This window comes from Coenobita brevimanus, chromosome 60, assembly GCF_032717465.1.
Source record: "Coenobita brevimanus isolate Jiangsu-jjx chromosome 60, ASM3271746v2, whole genome shotgun sequence".
Lineage (NCBI taxonomy): Eukaryota > Metazoa > Arthropoda > Malacostraca > Decapoda > Coenobitidae > Coenobita > Coenobita brevimanus.
This window is the reverse complement of record NC_137013.1, coordinates 2,102,783-2,129,900: the sequence shown is the minus strand read 5'-3', so window position 1 is coordinate 2,129,900 and position 27,118 is coordinate 2,102,783. Positions and strand designations below refer to the sequence as shown.

The window sequence follows — 27,118 nt, the reverse complement described above, 5'->3', positions numbered from 1 at the left end:
TGTGAAGAGTATGTATGATGGTGCTAAGGCTGCAGTGCGTGTGGATGGTGAACTAAGTGAATTTTTCTTTTTGGAGGTTTGTGGTTGAAACAGGGATGTGTTATGTCTCCATGGTTGTTCAATCTGTTCATGGATGGGGTAATAAAAGAGGTACAAGGTAGGGTAGTGGATGTTGGAGTGGCCCTGGTGAGAGAGGATAGTGTTTGGAAACTCCCTGTACTGTTGTTTGCAGATGATACTGTGTTGTTGAGTGAAGGCGAAGGGGAGCTGCAAGGCTTGGTGGATGAGTTTGGGAGAGTGTGCAAGAAACGGAATCTAGAGGTGAATGTAGGGAAGAGTAAAGTGATGGTCTTTGAGAGAGGTGAAGTCAGTGAATGTATAGCGAGGTTGGATGGTGAGGAATTGGAAAATGTGAGTAGATTTAAGTACTTGGGTAGTGTGATGAGTAAGGATGGAGGTTTGGAGGGTGAAGTGCTTGAAAGAGTACAGCAGGGAAGAAAGGTTGCTGGTTCTTTGAAAGCAGTGATAAGAAACAGGGAAGTGAGCATGGAAGTGAAAAAGTTACTACATGACAGTATTGTGATACCAACTCTAACGTATGGAAGTGAAGCTTGGACGTTGTTGGAAGGACACAAGTCAAGAGTGAGAGCAGTGGAAATGAGTTATTTAAGAGGAGCCTGTGGAGTCACATGGAGAGACAGGTTGACGAATGAGGATATAAAGGAGCATTGTGGTGTGGATGTGGATGTGATAGGAAGTGTTATGAGGAACACACTGAGGTGGTTTGGCCATGTGGAGAGGTTGGAGGGTGAAAGACTGACGAAGAGAGTGTATGTGAGTGAGGTGGAGGGGGGAAGAGGGAGGGGGAGGCCGAGGATGAGATGGAGGGATGGGGTGGAGAGGTATATGAGAGAGGGGGGTGTGAGTTGGGATTAGGGCAGTGAAATGGCGGGGGACAGGGCGACATGGAGGCGATTTGTTTGTGGCCACCCCAAACGGGATTGAGGCGTCTGGTAGTAGATAGATAGATAGATAGTATTTGGTGAAAGCTTAAACTGACTTCATTCTTATAGCCCAATGAAAAGATAATGAATATAAAATTGAGAATGAAAAGTTGTAAACTTGTAATTGAATTAAAATGGAAAGCTTTTACCGTACTACTGTAGCACCAGTCGAGCAGGGCAGTACTCCCGAGGTGGATGGAAAGCTGATGACAGGGAGTGCTGGAGCTCCCGTTTCATCAGCCCTCAGGACTAGTTCCTGACCATCCATCCACCTTTGCTGAACTTTTTCAGTGTCTCAGTTACACAGAGAGTAGGCCAGCATGCTCTCCAGTACAAATTTCTCTAACTGTCTTCACCAAACTACATGCACAGTACACACTACACTTCCTATTCAAAATTTACCCAAAATGGCGTCGTTTTACCAAGCCTCGGAGTCCCCAGGGGAGGGGACCATAAATGCCCCCACCATCTGCCCCTCTCCCGGTGACGACTTCAAGATGCCTGGAACCACTGTCTGACTCTCTTCTTCTTCATTTCTGCAACATTCGCGGCCTTTCCTCTAACTTTCGCTCTGTTGAGCACCACCTCTCCTCCTCTAAACCTCACCTTCTTTTTCTAACGGAGACTCAGCTGTCTGAGGCAACTGACAGCAAACCCTTTTCTGTATCCTCCTACTTTCTCTATACTCATTTCAAAGCCAAAGGTGGCTGTTGTGTATATATACGCAACGACTTATCTTGCTCTTGTGTTCCTGAACTTGATTCTTCTGAATTCTCCACACTCTGGCTTCGGCTTTCCTGTTATTCTCTGACTAAATATATCTGTGCTGTTTACTTATCCCCTAATTCTACTGACTATCAAAAATTCTTCAACTATCTTACTTCTACGATGGAACACATTCTATCCATTTCTCCTTTCTCTGAAATCTCCATTCTTGGAGATTTCAATGTTCACCACCACCTTTGGCTCTCCTCTCCTTTCACGGATCCACCTGGTGAACAAGCTTACATCTTTTCTATCCTTAATGACCTAGAGCAGCTTGTACAGCACCCTACCCGTATCCCTGACCGCCTTGGAGAGAGCTCCAACATACTTGACCTCTTCCTCACAACTACCGGTAATCCTTCTGCTTACTCTGTTAATCTTTTCTCTCCGTTGGGCTCCTCCGATCACAACCTTATTACCTTAACCTGTCCTATCACTCCGGTACGGCCTGTGGACCCTCCAGAGAAACGTCGTCTGTGGCATTTTGGAGCCGCAGACTGGGAGGCCCTCAGGCAGTACTTCTTTGATTTTCCCTGGAATGATTATTGCTTCCATGGCCGTGAGCCATCTGAGTGTGCCTTGCGCATTACGGAGGTTATTCTCTCGGGCATGGAAGCATACATTCCTTTCTCATATCCTTTGACTAATGCAAGAAAGCCTTGGTTTAATCACGCTTGTTCTAATGCTGTCCGCAACAAGGAGAGGGCCTACAAAAGGTACCGGAGCCAACCCACCCCTGAATCACATCATCTTTACGTTTCTGCCCGGAATCGTGCTAAGTCTGTTCTTCGCTCTACTAAAAATAATTTCATCCATACTAAATGCTCTCAACTCTCCAACTCGAATTCTTCCCGCTCCTTCTGGCATCTTGCCAAAAATCTTTCTAACAACTTTACCTCATCATCCTTCCCTCCTCTTTTCTACTCTGATGGTTCTGTAGCTATTTCTTCTACTGATAAAGCAGATCTCTTCGCACAGACTTTCTCCTCCAATTCTACCTTAGACGATTCCGGTGCTGTTCCTCCATCACTTCCCACCTCTGACTTCCTCATGGCTGACATTAAAATTTCTTCAGTTGATGTATTTTCTGCCATCACTGGCCTCAGTACTAACAAGGCATATGGGCCTGATGGGGTCCCTCCTGTTGTTCTCAAGAACTGTGCTTCTGTGCTTACACCCTGCCTAGGCAAACTCTTTCGTCTTTGTCTGTCAACTTGTACCTTTCCTTCTTGCTGGAAGTTTGCTCTCATTCAGCCAGTCCCAAAGAAGGGTGACCACTCCCAACCCTCCAACTATCGTCCAATTGCTTTAACGTCCTGTATTTCAAAAGTTTTCGAGTCAATTCTTAATAGAAAAATTTTAAGGCATCTTTCCTATCACAACCTTCTTTCCGATAGTCAGTATGGGTTCCGTCAGGGACGCTCCACTGGCGATCTTCTCACCTACATTTCAGACTCCTGGTCATCCTCCTTTCGGGACTTTGGCGAAAGCTTTGCCATTGCACTTGACATCTCAAAGGCTTTCGATCGAGTCTGGCATAAATCTTTAATTTCCAAACTGCCCTCCTACGGTTTCTATCCTTCTATCTGTGCCTTCATCGCTAGCTTCCTTTCTGGTCGTTCTATAGCCGCTGTTATAGACGGCCATCGTTCTTCTCCTAGATCTATCAACAGTGGTGTTCCTCAGGGCTCTGTCCTATCACCAACTCTCTTCCTTTTATTCATCAATGATCTTCTAAGCTGTACATCTAACCCTATCCACTCATATGCTGATGACTCCACCCTTCACCTTTCCATTCGGTTCCCGCAATGCCCATCTCAACAGTTACTTCAACAAACAAGGGATGAGGCTATGGCACACCTAATGTCTGACTTGGCTCGTATCTCTGACTGGGGTAAAAATAATATGGTTGTCTTTAATGCATCTAAGACTCAGTTCTTACACCTTTCAACCCGACAAAATCTTCCACAGGTATACCCACTAATGTTTAATAATATTCAGCTTAATCCTACATCATCCTTGAACATGCTTGGGGTTTCATTTACTCAGGACTTATCTTGGAAAGATCATATTACATCTCTTGTAAAATCTGCTTCCAAGAGATTGGGTGTGCTAAGCCGACTCTGCTCTTTCTTTACCCCTGCGCAATTGTTGACTCTATACAGGGGTTTTATCCGCCCCTGTGTGGAGTACAACTCTCATGTGTGGGGAGGCTCCCCTCATACAGCTCTTCTCAATAGGGTGGAGTCAAAGGCTTTTCGTCTCATTAACTCTCCTCCTCTTACTGACTCCCTTCAACCTCTGTCTCTTCGCCGCACTGTTGCATCTTTATCTCTTTTCTATCGCTACTTCAATTGTCACTGCTCCTCTGAACTGTCTGCTTGCATTCCCCCACCTCTACGACGGGCGCGTAGCACCCGTCTGGCAGCAGACTCTCATCCTTTTTCTGTCCAACTCTCTAATGCAAGAATTAACCGTTACTCCCAGTCTTTCATTTATGCAACAGGTCAACTCTGGAGCTGTCTCCCTCTGTCTGTATTTCCTGCTGCCTATGATCTCCAGTCTTTCAAACGCAGTGTGTCCAGGTATCTCAAAATGATCGGATCTTGAATTTGGCTCTATATTGTATTTTGTTTTTCTCTTGGAGGGAACTGTTACTGCGGGCTCATGGCCTTTGGTTCCTTCTTCCTCGCATTAAAAAAAAAAAAAAAAAAAAAAAATACCATGAACCATATAGAGTACTGTGAAAAAGTAAGCTCTACACCAAGAGGTGGGAAAAATGAAATGATGGTTTTTAAATTTGGAAGATGCTCAGGTAAGAATAGTATATTAATTTCAGAATTCATCAGAGAAAGTTGAAAACTAAACTACGTATATTTATTGCATTGAGAAATGAACAAACTACTGCAGCAGTGGATATCTCTGTGTTCTCTGCTTTGCAAAGTTATTTTGTAGTGCCGTTTGTGGCCTACGTGCCATGGTGAATAACACCGTATATTCTACCTAAAGCAGCTTTATACTCTACCAGTTCCAAGAGATTATTATAGTTACATTGCAAGATATCATACATTAATTTGACATGTGAGGTGGTGTGTGGGGTGAAGAGAAGACGAAAGGGGATGCAAGGAACAGCATGGTGGAATGAAGATGTGAGAGAGGCTGTGGCACAAAAGAAGAAAGCATATAGTGGGTGGATGAAAAACAGGCGTGAAGGAAATTGACAGACGGATGAGAGAGTTATATATAGAGAGGAAGAGAGAGGTGAAAAGATTGGTAAGAGAGAGTAAGAAGAGAGTGGATGAGGAATTTGGAAGGAATTTGAATGTAAAGTGGAGGGAACAGAAGAAAATGTTCTGGAAAGAGGTAAAGAGAGTTGGACAGGGTGCCAAAGGAATTAGTTAGGGAATGAAAGATAAAAGTGGCAGATTACTAGTGGAGATGGAAGATAAAGTGAGCAGATGGAGGAAACACTGTAGGGTATTGTTGAACATAGAGAATGAAAGTATGCGGGTGTAAGTGGCTGGGGATTGGCTGGGAAACAGAGGGATGTGAAAAGAGAGGAAGAAATCAGTAGGATGGAAGTTGTGGAAACAATGAAGAAAGTTAAAATGGGGAAAGCCCCAGGAATTGATGGAGTGTGTGGTGAAATGATGAAGCATGAGGGAAGGATAGTAGTAGAACAGATGTGGAAGATGTGCAGTTTGGCCTGGGAGGAAGGTAGAGTCCCGGAGGATTGGAAGTCAAGTATAATAATTCCCCTGTACAAAGGATATTGGTAGTGACCATCAACTCAGCATTGCAAAAATAAGGTTTAAACTTAAAAATCAGAAGAAGGAAAAATCTGGTGTTGGTAGATACGATATTGTTAAGCTTAGAAGGGAAGGAGAAGAAAAGGAGGAATTCAGATTAGAATGCAGAAATAGGTTTTTGGTGTTGGAAACGTTGGAAGAGGGGGAGAGAAGTGTAGATGAGATGTGGGAGGATGTGAACAAAGTTTTGCATGAGACTGCTTAATGTTCGATTGGAAGGAGACATAGCTTCAGGAGAAAGAAATGGATATCAGAGGAAACGTGGGATATGATAAAAAAGAGAGGTGAGGCTAAATTGAGGAGTGAGATGCAATGCGTTGATGAACAAGAGATTGAATTAGCAAGAGCTGCATACTGGAGTTTGAATTCAGAAGTAAGAAGGTTAGCTAGGAGAGATAAAAGAAGATGTGTGGATGAAAAGGTTGCAGAGACTGAAATCTTAATAAACAAAAATGATGGACAGAGTCAAAGAATAGCATATGAATCGATTAGAGAACTGAGTGGTAATGCAGGTAAACGCAAGGAAATACCAGTTAGAGACAGGGAAGGAAATTTATTGACCAAAGATGGAGATATTAAAAATAGATGGAAAGAGCATTTTGAGACAGTTCTTAATAGACCAATACCACCAGAAGAGGATATACCGTCTGCTCAGGAAGATTTAAATATAGAAACAGGAGAGTTGAGGCTTGCAGAAGTGGAGAAAGCAGTAAAACAGTTAAAGAATAATGAGGCACCAGGGGAGGATGGTTTATTTCCGGAAATGTTTAAAGTGGAGGGGGATAGATTAATAATGATCTTGACCAAGCTATTCAATAAGATATGGGTGACGGGGTTACTACCATCAGTTTGGAAGAATGGTGTAATTGTTAAAGTACCGAAGAAGGGAGACCTGAGTGAATGTGGTAATTGGAGGGGAATCTCTTTGTCACCGATAGCTTTGAAAGTTTTCAGTAGAGTGTTGTTAAATAGGTTGGAGCCGGTGGTTGAGGGTATTCTGAGGGATGAGCAGGCTGGTTTTAGAAAGGGACGTGGTTGCAATGATCAGATCTTTATAGTTAGGCATTTGATGCAGCAAGTTAATGAAATGAGAGTACCGTTAAGTCTTTGTTTTGTTGATTTTGAAAAGGCTTTTGATAGTGTTTCGAGAGAGACTATGGGGAAGATCATGAGACATTATGGAATACCAGAGGAGTTTGTGAGGGTCATTATGAACGTGCATGAGGACACATTTTGTAAAGTGATGGTTGATGGTAGTCTGAGTGATTCGTTTGAAGTCAAGTCCGGAGTAATTCAAGGTGGTGTTCTATCGCCTTTACTATTTATATTGGTCATTGATTACATTATGAAATGCGTTGGAACAGAAACCGGTGCAGGTATACTTTGGGGAGAGAACAGGAAACTTTTGGATTTAGATTATGCAGATGATATAGTTTTGATTTGTGATGGGCCAGAAGAGATGCAGAGAGTGTTGGACTGTTTGGTGAGTGAAGGTCGCAAGGTGGGTTTGGTTATTAATTGTGGAAAAACTGAAATAATCAATATGAATATGGAAAATGCGCAGGAATGTGTAATTGGAGGTATGGTTGTAAAGCAAGTTGATAGGTTTAAATATTTAGGTACTTATTTAGCCAAGGATGGTTCTTTGAACTTTGAATTCGAGGAAAGGTTAAAGAAGGCTAATCAGGCAATGGGAATGCTTAAAAATATTTGGAATAATAACAATTTCTCTGTGCATACAAAAATCAAACTTTATAAGGTAATGGTTAGGAGTATCTTAATTTATGGACACGAGTCTTGGTACAGCACAGTGACTATGGAAAATAAATTCTTGGTGTTTGAAAATAAAGCACTTAGAAGAATATTAGGAGTTAAGTGGTGGGAAAGGATACCAAATAGTAGAATTAGAGAAATAATGGGAGTGCAGCCGATCGATGAATATGTTAGATTCTCACGATGGAAGTGGCTAGGACATGTGTATAGGAGACAGGGAATAGTACGAGGTACACCAGGGTGGGTGGCACTTGGTAGGAGAGGTAGAGGAAGGCCAAAAGAGACGTGGGTGAGGACAATGAGACGGGAAGCTGGAGATGAGTGTTGGGGAGATCTTGAGGAGTTAGCACAAGATAGGATGTGGTGGTGTGAGTTCATCGAGGCCCTATGCATCCCCGAGGGTGCCACAGGAAATGATTGATTGATTGATTGACAAAGGAAAAGGGGAAAAAAAAGTATGTGGTAATCATAGGGGTATTTATCTTCATAGTGTAATAAGAAATGTATATGGTAGGATACTTATTGACAGAGTTAGGGAAATAACAGAGGAATTAGTTGGAGAAGAACAGAGAGGTTTTGGGAAGGGATGAGTTTGTGTAGATCAGATCTTCATTCTTAGATCTTTAGTGGAAAAGTTTCCAGACAAGGGAAAGAAGTTGTATGCGGCCTTCATGGATTTCGAGAAAGCATATGACAGGGTGGATAGACAAGGATTGTGGAAAGTATTAAGACTGTATGGAGTAGATGGGAAATTGTTGAATCCCGTGAAGACTATATACTAGGGTGCTAAGGCTGCAGTGCGTGTGGATAATGAACTGAGTGAATTTTTCCATTTGGAGGTTGGATTGAAACAGGAATATGTAATGTCTCTATGGTTGTTCAGTCTGTATATGGAAGGGGTAATAAAAGAGATACAAGGTAGGGCAGTGGATGTTGGAGTGGCCCTCATGAGAGAGGGCAGTGTTTGGAACTCCCTGTACTGTTGTTTGCAATGATACTGTGTTGTTAAGAGAAGATGAAGGGGAGCTGCAAGGCTTGGTGGATGAGTTTGGGAGAGTGTGTAAGAAACAGAATCTAAAGGTGAATGTAGGGAAGAATAAAGTTATGGTCTTCGAGAGAAATGAAGTCAGTGAACGTACAGTGAGTTTGGATGAGGAGGAAATGGCAGTGTGAGTGCATTTAAGTACTTGGGTATTGTGATGAGTAAGGATGGAAGTTTAGAGGGTGAAGTGCTTGAAAGGGTCTATTTATATCTATCTATATACCTAGGCTGCTTCCCCCAAGGAAAGGGTACAACAAGCAAAAAAGGTTGCTGGTTCTGTGAAAGAAGTGATAAGAAACAGGAAAGTGAGCATGGAAATGAAAAAGTTACCACATGACATTATTGTGATACCAACTCTAACGTATGGAAGTGAAGCTTGGACCATGTCGTAGGGACAAAAGTCAAGAGTGAGAGCAGTGGAAATGAGTTATTTGAGAGGAGCATGTGGAGTCACATGGAGAGACAGACTGACAAATGAGGAAGTGAAGGAGCATTGTGGTGTGGATGTGGATGTGATAGGAAGCGTTATGAGGAACACACTGAGGTGGTTTGGCCATGTGGAGAGGATGGAGGGTGAAAGACTGACGAAGAGAGTGTATGTGGGTGAGGTGGAGGGGGGAAGAGGGAGGGGGAGGCCGAGGATGAGATGGAGGGATGGGGTGGAGAGGTATATGAGAGAGGGGGGTGTGAGCTGGAAGCTGGGCAGTGAAATGAAGGGGGACAGGGTGACATGGAGGCGATTTGATTGTGGCCACTCCTTATGGGATTAAGGCGTCTGGCAATAGACAGGTAGTAGGAGGAGGCCGTAGCACGGGCTGAACAGGGTAGTACTCCCGAGGGGAATGGGAATGCTGGTGATAGGGAGAGCTGAAGCTCCTGTTTCACTAGCTATCTAACCATCCCCCTTTGCTGACCTTTTCAGTGTGACAGTAACATGGAGAGTAGACCAGCATACTCTCCCAAACATTTCCTCTAACTATCTATGCACTACACCACATGCACTTTACATTTCCTACAACGTATCCCACTACATTACAGGGGTTGGCGCCAGGAAGGGCTTGCGGCCAGAAAACTTTGCCTCCGCTACCTAGTGGCGGACTTCTGGGGGGAGGCGTGACGGGGGTTACGCCAGCATAGATCATGGGTCCAGGGCGAGATGGGGCTCGGGCCTGTGCTAGAGGGTACAGGACATTGCGGTTCCCAGGCTGCCGCTTCCGCCCAATAGAGAGGGGCCCGAACCTGGGAGTAGCGCCCCAGGAGGCTGCCCTATCAGTGGGTGTATAATGGCAGGATAGTTGCAGTGCCAAGGCACGCTTGGAGGGTGTCCCTGCAGCTGTCCTGGCAGGGTGCCCCAAGGCCACTACCACAGCCACTGGTAAGCTGGTGGGCTAGGGGTCCCAGATCCATTGCCTGGACCTGGGACTGTGCAGTGAGTGGGGTCTGTGCTATGTCTATCCCCCTTTATTAATACTGAAGATGACAAAACAAAATAAGTTTCAAAGCAAGCCTGAGGACAGTAAATCACCCAAGGGGATGAGGGTGGGTTCATGGAATGTGGGAAGTTTGAGGGGAAGAGCGGGGGAAGTCGTTGAGGCATTCAGTAGGAGGTGGGTGGATGTGGCATGTTTGCAGGAAGTCCGGTACAGGAGTGGATCAGCCAGAAAGATTGTTGGGAAGGACTGTTGCTATAAGTTGTTTTGGCAAGGGGGGACAGACGGATATGGAGGTGTTGGTGTGATGGTTGCAGAGAAATGGGTGGAATATGTTATGAATGTTTTGAGAGTAAATGATAGGATATTGGTAGTTAAAATTCTGTTAAGTAGAAAGATAGCTGCGATTATATCGGCATATGCTCCACCGGCAGGATTGGATGTAGCAGAGAAAGATAGATTTTGGGATGATTTAATACGTGTAGTGGGTGGTATGCGGGATGATGAGATAGTGATTTTGGGAGGGGACTTACATGGTCATGTAGGTGAAGCAGCACAAGGTTATGAAGGAGTGCATGGGGGATGTGCGTATGGTATAAGGAATGCGGAAGGGGAAAGGATACTCGAGTTTGGGGAGGCAACGGACATGATTGTGTGCAACACATATTTTAGGAAAAGAGACAGTAGGTTAATTACGTATGAGTCTGGGGGAAATAGCAGTCAGATAGATTATTTTCTGGTTAGGAGGACCGATAGGAGGTTAGTGAGGGATGTTAAAGTTATAGGAAGTGAGGAGTGTGTGCAGCAGCACAAACTATTGATTTGTGATATGGTGTTTAAAGAACAAGTGATGAAAAAGAGGACTTATGTACCTAGGAGGAAAATATGGAAGCTGAAAAAACAAGTAGTAAGGGTTGCCTTCTATAGCTAGTTAAGGAGAGTGGTGGCTGAACAGGGAGCTGTAGACAGAGGCGTTAATGAACAGTACAGAGCCCTCAAGAACAATTTCTTGAAAGTTACTGATGTAATATGCGGTTGGACAAGAGGACCACCAGGACATAAAGTAATTTGGTGGTGGGATGAGGGTGTAGAAGCTGCAGTTAAAGAGAAAAGAAGGCTTTTCCAGGAATGGAAGAAGGGTGGTAGCAAAGAGTAATATTTGGCTGCCAAGCGGAGGGCTAGAAGAGAGGTATACAGGGCAAAGTCTGAGTCACAAAGACTATTACTTGATAACCTAAATCATGGGGAAAGGAAAAATATGATATATAGGGTGGCAGGTCAGGTGAAGAGGGATAATCAGGATATTATAGGTGAGCAGTGTGTGAAGAATGATGAAGGAAGGGTAGTGGTGAACAGTGAGGATATTAAAGATGCATGGAGAGAGCATTATAACCGGTTGTTGAATGAGAAGTTTGACTGGGACAGGGAGGGTTTGGAGCCAGCAAATCCAGTGTCTGGCCCTTGGCCGTTCATTGATGCTGCTACTGTGAGTGAGGCAATAGGCAGTATGAAGGTGGGGAAGGCAGCAGGTGTGTCTGGGTTGACTGCCGAAATGTTGAAGGCCTCAGGCGATATAGGGGTGAGGTTAGTCACTGACCTGGTAAATAGGATTATTTATGAGTGTGTTGTCCCAGATGATTGGCTGATGAGTGTAATTGTAAATGTGTATAAAGGGAAGGGTGATGCCCTGGAAAGAGGAAATTATAGAGGTATAAAGCTTTTAGATCAGATAATGAAGGTAATGGAGAGAGTTTTAGAAAGTATGATTAGAGAAAGAGTGAATATTGATGAGATGCAGTTTGGGTTCATGCCAGGTAGGGGGACCACTGATGCTATATTCATTGTTCGACAGCTTCAGGAAAAATATATTGGTAGGAGAAGGGATCTTTATTTTGTTTTTGTTGATTTGGAAAAGGCCTTTGACAGAGTCCCTAGAGAGGTGGTGAAGTGGGCAATGAGAAAGCTTGGCTTGGAGAAGTGGCTGGTTAGAGTGGTTATGGCTATGTATGTGGGTGCTCACACCCACGTAAGAGTGAATGGAGATTTGAGTGATGAGTTTTCCTTGAATGTTGGTGTGCATCAGGGATCAGTCTTCAGTCCCATGTTGTTTATCATGGTACTTGAAGCCCTTTCACATGACTTTAGAAACGGACTCCCGTGGGAGATGTTGTATTCTGATGATTTGGTGTTGATTGCAGAGAACGAAAGGGAGGCGGAGGAAAGGTTTAGGAAGTGGAGAGATGGTATGGGGCACAAGGGCTTAAGGGTAAATGCAGATAAAATAAAAGTAATGATATCTAAGGTTGGTGGCGGTACTGTCAAAGACGAGGGAGAGTGGCCATGTGCAGTTTGCCACAAGGGCGTGGGAAGTAATTCCTTCTTGTGCAGTGTTTGTGATAAATGGGTGCATAAGAGATGTAGTGGTATCAGAGGTAGACTGCGAGATAATGCTGATTTTATGTGTACAGTGTGTTGGGGTGAACAGGTGGAGATTGTCAGATATGAAAGGATTGAACTTGCTGGTGAGTCTCTTCAGTGTGTGGAAGAGTTTTTTTATTTGGGAGACATGTTGTGTGCTGGAGGTGGGGCTGGAACTAGCTCTGTGGCTAGGGTGAGAAGTGGTTGGGAGAAGTTCAGGGAGGTCTTACCTCTCCTGACATTGAGAGGACTCTCCCTATGCGCTAAGGGGTCTTTGTATGCAGCATGTGTTAGGAGTGTAATGCTGTATGGTAGTGAGACCTGGGGAGTGAAGGAGGAAGATATTCGCCGCCTCAGACGTACTGTACAGAAATGACAATGATTAGGTGGATGTGCAGTGCGTCCCTGCATCCAAGGCCTGGAGGGGCTGGGTTTTCGATGGAAGAGTTGAGAGGTAGGATGGGACTGGAGTGTACTGGTGTTGTGATGAGGAGAGGTAGATTGAGATGGTTTGGACATGTGGAGATGATGGGGTATGGAAATTGGGTGAGGAAGGTGAGAAGTGTTAATATTGGGGGTGGGGTTATGAGGGGTAGACCGAGAAAGACATGGGATGAGGTCATTAAGTGTGACCTCAGGGTTAAGGGACTGAACAGGGAGGCTGCAATGGATCATGCAGCGTGGAGAGCCGCCATTAGGTGACCAAGGCCGAAACATGCAAGCATGTTGGAGCCTTTAAAAACGAAAACGAAAACACAGAACTGTGTTCATACGTACTTTACCAGCCGTCACAGAATGAACTCCCACGGTGTCTGCTGTCTGACTGGCTGGCCACTGGCTTGTGGTGCCTATCGTGTCCAGACCACGTTACCAAGATATAAAGAATACGTTCGAACTTTTAACTCCGATGTCGAACCACAAAATAAAGTAAAACCATGCTTTTGTGTATTACTCTCTCTCTCTCTCTCTTTTTTTTTTGTAAAGCATACATGTCACTTAAGTGTTTGTAACTTAGATTTTGTCATAGATTGTTTAACAAAAAAAGAAAATGCTTAGTTGGTTCTGATGCCACCGTACTGCCCCCCTACCGTCTCCTTTTTCCTCATGGTCCCATGGTACCTCACCGTCCCTCCCGCTTTGGGAACCACTGATCTAAATGAACTCTTAAAACTCCTAACTACAGGTACATACTTCCTAATATGAAGAAAAACTTTTAATGATAGCCAGAATACAATAAAAAATGCAGCTCGATACTGAAGTTAACTGAACAGGGGGCTAGGAACATATTTACATTGACATCCTTTAATATAGGCTACCTAGTAAATTATTGTGACTATTACACACACACACACACACACACAAGATATACAGTATTTCACTCAAAACTTACCGAGGCTAAATACAAATTATTTTCAATTTCACGGTGTTAACCTTATATATTTTTTTCATTAATTGTATTTGATTTGGAGGCCCCCTCAGAAAGCTTGGGGGGGGGCAAGCGCCCCTCACTGCCCTCCCCAAATGACGCCCCTGCTGTTGAACAATGAATGTGACGTCCGCGGTTCCTTTGCCAGGTATAAACCCTAACTGTACCTTATCAGTATTTTTTTTTTTCCCCCCGTTATACCTTCTAGAACTCTCACCATTACCTCATTCAAAAATTTTATGTCTTCTTCCTCAGGTATCACCCTTCTCCTTGTACACATTACCAGTCACACTCTTCACTTGGTCATCTGAGACAACACATCCTTGTATAACTGTCAAATCAGTAATATAACCCACTCCTATATCTCCTGAGGCCTTCAGCATTTCAGCAGTCAACCTGGACACACCTGTCTCCTTCACGTAACGCATTCTTCCTATTTTCCTGCTCACAGCAGCAGTATCATTCAAAGGCCAAGGGCCAAACACTGGATTTGCTGACTCTAAATCTTCCCTGTCCTATTCAAACTCCTCATTCAACAGAGCATCAAAAGAGATGACCTTTCATGAGAGTTTACTGTATTTGTGGAATAGGAGAGACATCCACACTTGGCACCGACATGACCAATACTGTACAGACGTCCCTCAGCACCCTCCATGTTCCCGAAAAGGAAGATGTTGAATTGGAAGCTAAGGACATCGTCATCCTATAATCCACCTGGCTCATGTTGAGATGTACATTGGGCTACAGCAACAACAATAGCATTAGTAGTTGTACATGTAGATCATTCCAGTCAGATATACCTGTATGATGAATCTCCTTTACTTTCACAGAGGTTGATACACCAACCCCCGACACAGTGAAGAGCGTGGGTGGTGGTGTGGTGGGTCGTCAGTGGGCGTGGCTGCTGGATGTGGAGCGTGCATGTGGTCTGGTGGTGGGGCGGTGTTTGGAGGGGATGCTGCTGGGGCCACCTCTCACACCAGCTGAGAGTGCCGCCAAGGACTGGCTCGCTCTTAAGCTTCTCTCATCAGGCCTGGCCTCCAGTGACCACTCTGCTGGTAAGTGTTGTAAACATGAGTTAAATAATACAGTATGTTAATTAGTCACTCCTCATGTAACATAGTTTCGTATAGTGCATTGTTTAGTAGAAATCTGGTATTTAGGAACATTTTTTGCAACACTACATTGTTCATTATTAAACTAGGATGTTCAGTGAAGGGTCAGAGTTGAAGCAGTTTACACTGTCATTTATCACAGTACCTTGTTCATCTGTTTTATCATTTAAAATGGCTCCAGCATGTTGGATGTGTTGGTCTTGGTCACCTAATATTGGCTGTTCATACAGCTTGATCTCTGGCAGCCTCCATTTTCAGTCCCTTATCCCTGAGGACACACTCCGTGACCTCATCCCAAGTTTTTTTTCGATCTGCCTCTCACAACTTAACCCCTGTCTATCACACTTCTCATCTTCTACACCCAGTTGTTATCCTCCATCCTCTCAACATGTCCAGACCATCTCAATCTACCTATCCTCATCACAACATCATTACATTTCAATCCCATCCTTTCTCTCACCTCTTCAGTCATAATCCTAGCCTCCCAGTCCTGACCACACATCTGATTAGTCTGTCAGATATTAATGATACCAAGACTAATCTTGAATCTCTAATGTCCGATATTAAGATTTGGATGGCAGGGAGGAAACTTAAGTTGAATGATTGTAAAACTGAGATCATCATCATTTGGGGAAACAGAAGGGGTGACGACACTGATAATGCCCTGGCTTTGAACATCGGCGTGTCACAGCTTCATCCAATCAGTTCTGTTCGAAATCTGGGTGTTTATTTTAATTCAGAGTTAAATTACAAAGAATATATTAATCAACTTGTCAGAGGATGTAACTTGCACATCAGAAATCTGTACTCTGTGAGAAAATTCCTGAATAGACGGTGCCTCTTAACATTGGTCCATACAGTGGTCTTGTCTTGTGTTGATTATTGTAATTTACTTTGGATTGGTCTTCCAAATAATACACTAACAAAAGTTCAGTCTGTGTTGAACAGGGCAGTAAGGCTTATCTTTTGTGTCCCCCCAAGAACCTCAACTACCCTGTTCCTAATTGAGCTGCATTAGTTACCAGTAAAGGATAGAATTTAATTTAAACTGTCTTATTACATTCAAGGTTCTTAAGTTTGGTGAGCTGAAGTAGCTTGCTGAATTGTTAAAATTCCCATTATCAGATGTAGACTGTGAGATAATGCCAATTTTATGTGTACGGCGTGTTGGGGAGAGTAGGTGGAGATTGGCATGAAATGATTGAACTTGCTGGTGAATCTCTTGAGTGTGTGGAAGAGTTTTGTTATTTGGGAGACATGTGTGCTGGAGTGGGGCTGGAGCTAGCTCTGTGGCTAGGATGAGAAGTGGTTGGAAGAAGTTCAAGGAGCTCGTGCCTTTCCTGACATTGAGAGGACTCTCCCTACGTGCTAAGGGGTCTTTGTATGCAGCGTGTGTTAGGAGTGTAATGCTGTATGGTAGTGAGACCTGGGCAGTAAAGGAGGAGGATATTCGCAGGCTCAGACGTACAGAAATGACTATGATTAGGCGGATGTGTAGTGTGTCCTTGCGTGCAAGGTCTGGGGGGGCTAGGTTTACAATGGAGAGTTGAGAGGTAGGATGGGACTGGAGTGTATTGGTATTGTGATGAGGAGAGGTAGATTGAGATGGTTTGGGCATGTGGAGAGGATGGGGATGATAATTCGGTGAGGAAAGTGAGAAGTGTTAATATTGAGGGTGGGGTTATGAGGGGTAGACCGAGAAAGATATGGGATGAGGTCATTAAGTGTGACCTCAAGGTTAAGGGACTGAACAGGGAGGCTGGAATAGATCGTGCAGCATGGAGAGCCGCCATTAGGTGACCAAGGCCAATGCATGCAAGCATGTTGGAGTCTTTAAAAATGAAACGAAACAAAACGAAGTGTCAGTGAATTCCCAATGGAAGAACTGGTGTTTTTGAGAAACAAAAGTCAAGATTATTATTAATATTATTATTATTATTATGATGATGATTGTTATTATTATTATTGTTGTATTTATACAGTATTGTTTTCGTTTATATCAGCGTACGCTCCACAGGCTGACTTGGATGAGGTAGAAAAGGATAGATTGTGGGATGACTTTATGTAATAAGTAGTATGGGGTATGATGAGATTGCAGTTTTGGGAGGGGACTTGAATGGTCATGTAGGTGAAGCAGCTCAAGGATATGAAGGAGTATACGGGGGTATGCATATGATACAAGAAATGAGAATGGGGAAAGGATACTTAAGTTCGGTGAGACAATGAACATGATTGTGTGCAACACACATTTCAGGAAAAGGGAGAGTAGGTTGATTACAAACGAGTCTGGGGGAAATAGCAGCCAGACAGACTATCTGCTGGTTTAGAGGGCTGATAGGAGGTTAGTGAGCGATGTTAAAGTTATAGGGAGCAAGGAGTGTGTGCAGCAACACATTTTCTTAATATGTGACATGGTGCTTGAGGAGCAAGTGATGAAAAAGAGGATCTGTGCACCTAGTAGGAAAATATGGAAGTTGGAAGACAAAGCAGTGAAGAATATCGTCTCAAGTGAGATGGGTAGAGTGGTGGCTGAACAAGGAGCTGTTGACAGAAGTGTTAACGAACTGTACAAAGTTCTCAAGAACAATCTCCTGAAAGTTACTGATTCAGTGTGCAGATCGACAAGGGGTGCCCCCAGACATAAAGTAACTTGGTGGTGGGATGAGGGTGTAGGAGCTGCAGCTAAGGAGAAATGAAGGCTTTTCTGGGAATGGAGAAGGGGTGGTGACAAAGAGGAATACTTGGCTGCCAATCGTGGGGCTAGAAACAGGTTTACAGGGCAAAGTATGAGTCTCAGAATCTTTCACTGGATAACCTAAATAGTGTGGAAACAAAGAATATGATATATAAGGTGGCAAATCAGATAAAAAGGGAAAACAGGGGTGTAATAGGTGAGGAGTGTGTCAAGCATGATGAAGGAAAGATAGCGGTGAATAGTGCGGATATTAAAGATACCTGGAGAGAGCATTATAAATGGTTTTTGAATGAAGAGTTTGACTGGAATAGGGAAGGTTTGGAGTCAGCAGATCCAGTGTTTGGCCCTTGACCTTTGATTGATGCTGCTGCTGTGAGCATGGCAACAGGCATGATGCAGATGGGGAAGGCAGCAGGTGCGTTTGGTCTGACTGCAGAAATGTTGAAGACTACAGGAGATAAAGGAGTGGGGTTAGTTACTGGCTTGATAAATTCGTATATACATGTACAGTATATATGAATGTGTTGTCATAGATGATTGGCTAAAGAATGTGACTGTAAATGTGTGCAAGGGAAAAGGTGATGCCTTGGAAAGAGGAAATTATAGAGGCATAAAGCTTTTGGACCAGATAATGAGGTAATGGAGAAAGTCCTAGAGGGTATGATCAGAAAAAGAGAGAGCATTGATTAAGTGCGGTTTGGGTTTATGCCAGGCAACGGGACCACTGATGCCCTATTCATTGTTTGAGAACTTCAGGAAAAATATATAGGAAAGAAAAGTGATCTGTACTTTGTTTTGAGAAAGCCTTTTTACTGAGTCCCTGTGGAGGTGGTGAAGCGGGCAGTGACAAAGCTCGGGATGGAGGAGTGGCTGGTTATAGCTGTGTATGTGGATGCATGCACCCAGTAAGAGTGAATGGAGTTTTGAGTGATGAGTTTTCTGTGAATGTTGTTGTGCATCAGGGGCCAGTCTTAAGCCCTTTGTTTTTCATGGTACAGTACTTGAAGCCCTCTCACATCTCTATCTATCTATCTATTGCCAGACGCCATAATCCCGTAAGGGGTGGCCATTTGACTTTGAGTTATTTGTTTTACGGGGAGGGGCACTAACTCTCCACAAACCCACTTGATGGCACGTAGGGAGCACGTATGGTTTGGTTATATGGTTACCACCCAGCGTTATAAATGGTTTCTTGACTTACAGGAAACCATTTGGCTTGTCATTCAATGTAAAGCCACCTGCAAAGGAAAGAAAAGTAATAAGAAGTGACAGGAAAGATGGGAGAAATAGGAAGAGAGGAGGAGAGGCATGGAAAAAGAATGATAAATGCTAAGGAAGAAGTAAGCAGCACTACATCAAGTGAGAGGATGATGGTCGCCACCACCTACCACATGACATCAGAAATGGACTCCTGTGGGAGATGTTGTATGTCGATGATTTGGTGTTGATTGCAGAGAATGAAAAGAAAGTAGAGGAAAGAATTGGGAAGTGGAGAGATGGTATGGGACACAAGGGCATGAGAGTAATTTAGATAAAAGAAAGCTGATGGTATCTGGGATTGGTGGCTGTACTGTCAAAGAAGAGGGAGAGTGGCCATGTATAATTTGACACAATGGCATGGGAGGTAATTCCATCTTGTGCAGTGTTTGTGATGAGTGGTTGCACAAGAGATTTAGTGGTATTAGAGGTAGACTGTGAGATAATGCTTATTTCAATTGTGCAGTGTGTTCGGGAGAGCATCTTGCTGGTGAGTCTCCCGAGTGTGTGGAAGAGTTTTGTTATCTGTGGGTCATGTTAAGTGTTGGAGGTGGGGCTGAGCTAGCTCTGTGGTTAGGTGTGATTGGAAAAAGTTCAGGGAGCTGTTGCCTTTTCTGACACTGAGGAGGCTCTCCCTCTGTGCTAAAGGATCTTTGTGTGCAGCATGTGTTGGGAGTGTAATGCTGTATGGTAATGAGACCTGGGCAGTAAAGGAAGAGGATGTTCACAGGCTCTAACATACAGAAATGACAATGATTCGCTGGATGTGCAGTGCATCCTTGAGTGCGAGGCCTGGGGGGGCCAGGTTTACGATGGAAGAGTTATGAGGGAGGATGGGATTAGAGTGTATTGGTGGTGTGCCGAGGAGGGGTAGACAGAGGTGGTTTGGGTATGTGGAGAAGATGGGGGATGACAGTTGAGTGCAGAAAGTTAAAAGTGTTAATGATGGGAGTAGGGTTCCAAGAGGTCTGTCTATCTATCTATATACCTAGGCTGCTTCCCCCAAGGAAAGGGAGGTAGCCGAGACAGGACGACACACTCCCCATTTACTCATCCATTCAAACACATTCATTCGCATCTTAGCCCCAAAGGGGAGAACGGACAGATCCTCACCGCACCATACCGCACAAGGGTCAGCTGTGCAGTGGAATCAGTGACATCCGCAGCAGGGCCCGACAGCAGAGCTGGTTTACCCCTGCCTCATCATAACAGACTCATCCCCTTACCCGCACCTGACCTGCCTAGCTGATCAGACCAAATGCTGATCAGACCAAATGCGGGAGAATATTCCCTCAGGGCTGCTTCATCACTTATTCATTCACAATTTCTCTCCATTTATTTCTGTCACGCACAGCCACTCATCCTTGCTCAACAGACATCCCTCTCACATCCAGCGCTCTCTTCACACTGTCCATCCATCCTATTCGTGGTCTTCCTCTCAGCCTTACACCTCTCACATCAGATCTAGTTATCTTTTTCACCAATCGCTCATTATCCATTCTCTCCATATGCCCAAACCATCGCAACACCCTCTGCTCAACTCTACCAGCCATCTCCTGAACAACTCCAGTTCTCCTTCGCACTTCATCATTTCGCACTTGATCCATACGCGTCACTCCACACATACTCCTCAGACACCTCATCTCCATTACATTCAAACTTTTCCTCTCTGCTACACCTATATTCCATGTTTCAGCCCCATATAATGCAGGTAGACTGAAAAAGACCTGGGATAAGGTCATTGAGTGTGACCTCGGAGACAAGGGACTGAATTTGGCCACTGCTAGAGATCAAGCAGCATGGAGAGCTGCCATTAGGTGGCCAGGGTCAACGCATGCAAGTATGTTGGAGCCTTTAAAAACGAAAATGATATATCACTATCCTCAATTTTTTTAGAGGCGAAGATGCACTTGACAAGTTGACGATGTTTGGCTGAATGCAATATGTCCGAATAATGTTGTTGTATTTGAGTTAGTCAGTATGTTTTGATTTGCATTACCAGTAATTATTTGAAATACAACAATGTTATTCAGACATGTTGCATTCAGCTAATCTTTACCAACCTGTCAAGTGCATCTTATCCTTGATAAAAAAAAAAATGAGTATAGCATACATTTAGTGATAAATTATAAGACAAGGAGGAATAACTTTGAAAATCCAGTCTGGGAATCTCATGAGTCCAACAGACTTTTTTAGAATGAAGCATTACATAAAAACCTGATAGTTGTTTGACCGTAAAGTCAGGGATATCATTGTCTGCTGTTGCACCAAGTTTTTCCTGGACTAACATGGCTGAAAAGAAGGAAGTTGTGGGACTGAAAGAGCTGAAATTCTCACTAACTTCATCAACGCAGGCTGAGAATGCATTATTCTTGTAGTTCTTTCTGCTTCTAAGTGATTTACAGTGTTCAGCTTTAGAAGGACTTATTGTAATGAAAGGGCTTATGAGGTTATATTAACTTTTTGTTTAAAAAGAATCTATAAGCAGCAAGAATAAGATGTAAGAGAGAGAGAGAGAGAGAGACGTAGATTCAAGGAATAAAAGACTCAACACCCATGCTGTTGAATTGTGAGTCATGTGCCTCTCTGGCTATGGGTGTGGATGATGGGGGAGTCAGTTTCAGGGCATGAGTCATAATGCAAAAGCACTGGAATAGAGCCATCCTTCAGACAAAATCATGTCACTCGAGGGACGGTGCATGTCCTCTCTGGTCAGGAAGGCCTCAAATTATCTACCCAGCAAAATGATACAGAATCCTCAGAGTTGGATATTGTACTTTCCAGGGACCCTGCAAAGCAAGGCAGGCTCATGTGCAATGTGAGAAATGTGAATGACGCTGTATAACAAAATAGAATAGAGACAGTGAAACTCTGAAGAAAGAAAGAAAGGAGGACTTTATGTGGTTGCATTTGGACAGTGAAGATGAGTGGGAGTGAAGTTAATGACTGAGTAGGTGTGACATGTATATGATGTGCAAATAGTTGTGGGTATGGTAAAAACGTTGTGGATTATTGATGGTTGACATGAGTTACTAATGAACCATTTATTGCAAAACTTTTCTGTATCATGTGTCACAGTGATGTTCGTGGACACCCTGAATTGGAACAGGGTTATAAGTGTAGATATTTAACCTCCTCATTACAGTAATAGCTCATTAGTGTAGTATTGCTGTTACCAGGTAATTTCCTCTAGCTTAGGAGAGACATCTGGACCTGAAGGAATTGGGGGCCCCTCCACTACAAGGAATCTACTCCAAGCCATATAAGACCATTTGGTGGTAATTGGTAATTGGTACTAGAGTGAGAGCAGTGGAAATGAGTTATTTAAGAGGAGTCTGTGGAGTCACATGGAGAGTAAGGCTGACAAATGAGGATATAAAGAAGCGTTGTGCTGTGGATGTGGATGTGATAGGAAATGTTAGGAGGAACACACTGAGGTGGTTTGGCCATGTGGAGAGGATGGAGGATGAGAGACTGATGAGGAGAGTGTATGTGAGTGAGGTGGAGGGGGGGAGAGGGAGGGGGAGGCTGAGGATGAGATGGAGGGATGGAGTGGAGAGGTATATGAGAGAGGGGGGTGTGAGTTGGGAGCAGGGCAGTGAAATGGCAGGGGACAGGGTGACGTGGAGGCGGTTTGTTTGTGACCACTCCGTAAGGGAATAAGGCGTTTGGCAGTTGATAGATAGATAGATAGGTAGTTTAACATACTCAGCTAAAGATGAAGATAGAATAATTGGATATTAGAACTTAAAAATATTTAAAAATGTGCCATGCTGTTCGAGTGGTTACAGCACCTCAATTGGAGTGACAGTCTAGCCATGTACAGTACATACGATTGATTTGCAAGAGGTGACTGGTGGCATACTGATTGTGTAATACCATTAGGAGAAATAGGCTGGTCATTTACCTTTAAATACAGGCTGCTGGACTAAGGTAGCATAGTCATGTGCCCCTCAGAAGTAATATTGGATTGGCATATACCGTTTGTAGAATATTTTCAGGCTGGAATAAAGAAGTCATTATACTTTATGTTGATCAGTGATGCATCGACTCAACTACTGCCTTACAGAGAGTGTGAGTGAGGGCATCAGCCGAGTGGTGAGTGTGGTGGAGTGCGGTCGAGAGGTGGTGGCCGAGGCGCTGCACAACCTGGCCCCAACATACCCACAGCTCACAACACCTCTCCTTACTGTGCTTGACCTTGGTAAGTTCAGGCTTGATTTCAGGGCCATATATCAGGTAAAATAGAATTTGTAGTGCCTTATCCTTAATTATTTCTTAATTACCTTAACCTTCCTTTTTGGTTGCTGGTTCTTTGACAGCAGTGATAAGGAACAGGGAAGTGAGCATAGAAGTAAAAAAAGTCACTGCATGACAGTATTGTGATACCTACTTTAATGTATGGAAGTGAAGCTTGGACCTTGGTGAAAGGACACAAGTCAAGAGTGAGAGCAGTGGAAATGGGTTATTTGAGAGAAGTATGTGGAGTTACATGGAGAGACAGACTGACAAATGACGAAGTGAAGGAGCTCTGTGGTGTGGATGTGGATATGATAAAAAGTATTAGGAGAAATACATTGAGGTGGTTTGGCCATGTGGAGAGGATGATAGTATAATTCACTAGAACTGGACTCATATAATTACAGTGTCTTATCTGACTTCTTATGTCAACACATAAGTCTTCACATACCATAAGAGCCAGATTTTCTAACCCCAAGTCTGTCAGCTCATAACAAAGATCAGTCACAAAGCCCATTTCACACTCGATACACTAAACGTGAAAACATGAGTTTTTCTACTCCCTCATCATTAACATTTTTAGTTTTTTTGTAACTCTCCAACAAAGAAACTGTACATTGTAAACACACCCAACACATTTGATCTGAATGTCTGATTGCTACTCTTGTTTGCATTAAGCTCCCACATCACGTGCCACTTTGTCCATCAATTTTACTTTTTCCTTGGGAATGAATGCTTTTCTTGTGTTCTTAACACTCTCAGGGTGCTTAGGTATAACCAAAGTTAGTTTAGATCCACATGCTCATTTCTGATATGAAATTAAGGAGCAAGGAAATAAATAAATAAATGCTTCTAAACACAGTGACAGTCAACACAACAACTGAGGTGGGCATCAGCAGGTATGGGATGAGTGTCATGTGCGTCAGCTCAGGTCAAGAAACCATAGCATTGACTCGTTTTGTTTCATTTTTAAAGGCTCCAACATGCTTGCATGTGTCGGCCTCGGTCACCTAATGGCGGCTCTCCATGCTGCATGATCTATTGCAGCCTCCCTGTTCAGACCCTTAACCCTGAGGTCACACTTAATGACCTCATCCCATGTCTTTCTCGGTCTACCCCTCATAACCCCACCCTCAATATTAACACTTCTCACTTTCCTTACCGAACTATCATCCCCATCCTCTCCACATGCCTAAACCATCTCAATCTACCTCTCCTCATCACAACACCAATACACTCCAGTCCCATCCTACCTCTCAACTCTTCCATCATAAACCTAGCCCCCCCAGACCTTGCACGCAAGGACACACTACACATCCACCTAATCATTGTCATTTCTGTACGTCTGAGCCTGCGAATATCCTCCTCCTTTACTGCCCTCGTCTCACTACCATACAGCATTACACTCCTAACACATGCTGCATACAAAGACCCCTTAGCACGTAGGGAGAGTCCTCTCAATGTCAGGAAAGGCACGAGCTCCCTGAACTTCTTCCAACCACTTCTCACCCTAGCCACAGAGCTAGCTCCAGCCCCACCTCCAGCACAAAACATGTCTCCTAAATAACAAAACTCTTCCACACACTCAAGAGATTCGCTTGCAAGTTCAATCCCTTCACATCTAACAATCTCCACCTGCTCTCCCTGACACGCTGTACACATAAAATCAGCATTATCTTGCAGTCTGCCTCGGATACCACTACACCTCTTGTGCACCCATTTATCACAAACACCGCACAAGATGGAATTACTTTCCATTCCCTTGTGGCAAACTGCACATGGCCACTCTCCCTCGACTTTGACAGTACCGCCACCAATGCTAGATATCATCACTTTTGTTTTATCTGCATTTACCCTTAAGCCCTTGTGCCCCATACCATCTCTCCACTTCCTAAACCTTTCCTCCGCCTCCCTTTTGTTCTCTGCAATCAACACCAAGTCATCAGCATACAACATCTCCCACGGGAGTCCGTTTCTGAAGTCACATGAAAGGGCTTCAGGTACCATGATAAACAACATGGGACTCAAAATTGACCCCTGTTGCACACCAACGTTCACGGAAAACTCATCACTCAAATCTCCATTCCCTCTTACGCGGGTGCGAGCACCCACATACATAGCCATAACCAACCTAACCAGCCACTCCTCCAAGCCAAGTTTTCTCATTGCCCACTTCACCACCTCTCTAGGGACTCTGTCAAAAGCCTTTTCCAAATCAACAAAAACAAAATACAGATCCCTTTTCTTACTAATATATTTTTCCTGAAGCTGTCGAACATTGAATATGGCATCAGTGGTCCCCCTACCTGGCATAAACCCAAACTGCATCTCATTTATATTCACTCTTTCTCCAATCATACCTTCTAAGACTCTCTCCATTACCTTCATTATCTGATCTAAAAGCTTTATACCTCTATAATTTCCTCTTTCCAGGGCATCATCCTTCCCTTTATGCACATTTACAGTTACACTCTTCAGCCAATCATCTGGGACAACACACTCATAAATAATCCTATTTATCAGGTCAGTGACTAACCTCACCCCTATATCTCCTGAGGCCTTCAACATTTTGGCAGTCCACCCAGACACACCTGCTGCCTTCCCCACCTTCATCCTACCTGTTGCCTCACTCTCAGTAGCAGCATCAATGAAAGGCCAAGGGCCAAACACTGGATCTGCTGGCTCCAAACCTTCCCTGTCCCAGTCAAACTTCTCATTCAGCAACTGGCTATAATCTCCATGCATCTTTAATATCCTCACTGTTCACCACTACCCTTCCTTCATCATTCTTCACATACTGCTCAGCTGTAATATCCCGATTATCCCTCTTCATCTGATTTGCCACCTTAAATATCATATTTTTCCTTTCCCCATGATTTAAGTTATCAAGTAAAAGTCTCTGTGACTCAGCCTTCGCCCTGTGTACCTCTCTTCTAGCCCTACGGTTGGCAGCCAAGTATTCCTCCTTGCTACCACCCTTCTTCCATTCCCAGAAAAGCCTTCTTTTCTCTTTAACTGCAGCTTCTACACTCTCGTCCCACCACCAAGTTACTTTATGTCTTTGGTGGTCCTCTTGTCCAACCGCATATTACATCAGTAACTCTCAAGAGATTGTTCTTGAGGGCTCTGTATTGTTCATTAGCGCCTCTGTCTGTGGCTCCCTGTTCAGCCATCACTCTCCTCATCTCGCTGTAGAAGGCATCCCTTACTACTTGGTTTTCCAGCTTCCATATTTTCCTCCTAGGTACATAAGTTCTCTTTTTCATCACTCGTTCTTTAAGCACCATATCACAAATCAATAGTTTGTGCTGCTGCACACACTCCTCACTTCCTATAACTTTAACATCCCTCACTAACCTCCTATCAGCTCTCCTAACCAAAAAATAATCTATCTGACTGCTATTTCCCCCAGACTCATATGTAATTAATCTACTCTCTCTTTTCCTAAAATATGTGTTACACACAATCATGTCCATTGCCTCCCCAAACTTGAGTATCTTTTCCCCTTCCGCTTTCCTTATGCCATACGCACATCCCCCATATACTCCTTCATAACCTTGTGCTGCTTCACCTACATGACCATTTAAGTCCCTTCCCAAACCCACTATCTCATCATCCCGCATACCACCTACTACGTGTATGAAATCTTCCCGAAACCTATCTTTCTCTACTTCATCCAATCCTGCCTGTGGAGCATATGCCGATATAATTGCAGTTATCTTTCTGCCGAACAGAATTTTCTCTACCAATATCCTGTCGCCTACTCCCATAACATTCATAACGTTTTCCACCCATTTCTCTGCAACCATCATACCAACACCCCCATATCCATCTGTCCCCTCCTGCCAAAACAACTTATAGTACCAGACTGGCAAAATATAAGGCATGAGTTATAAACAAATGCAGCCATCTGGAAATCCAATACATACTGTAAATGCACCCACTTCCCACTCAGTGTCTTCCACACAGTTGAGTGATTTTATCATGTTCGTGAATAATTAAGGGAAAGTTATGTTATTGTTCAATTATTGGAGAAATTAAAGGCTCATGTTGTTGGAAGACTGTTGCTTCCCTTTGTCTTTAATCGTGACTGTACTGTATTGAATCGACAACTCTTATTTGAAACCTATTTCTTCAAATTCCTT

At 43.7% G+C, this 27,118-nt stretch overlaps 1 protein-coding gene across 1 annotated transcript in view; it reads left to right on the top strand.

The window, feature by feature from the left end:
- LOC145403091 (putative E3 ubiquitin-protein ligase HERC1) overlaps positions 1–27,118 on the top strand; it is a 597,230-nt gene that overhangs the window by 233,530 nt on the left and 336,582 nt on the right. Inside the window, 2 exon segments of the mRNA XM_080274923.1 lie at positions 14,498–14,725; positions 22,804–22,938. Coding sequence (XP_080131049.1) covers positions 14,498–14,725; positions 22,804–22,938 — 363 coding nt within the window.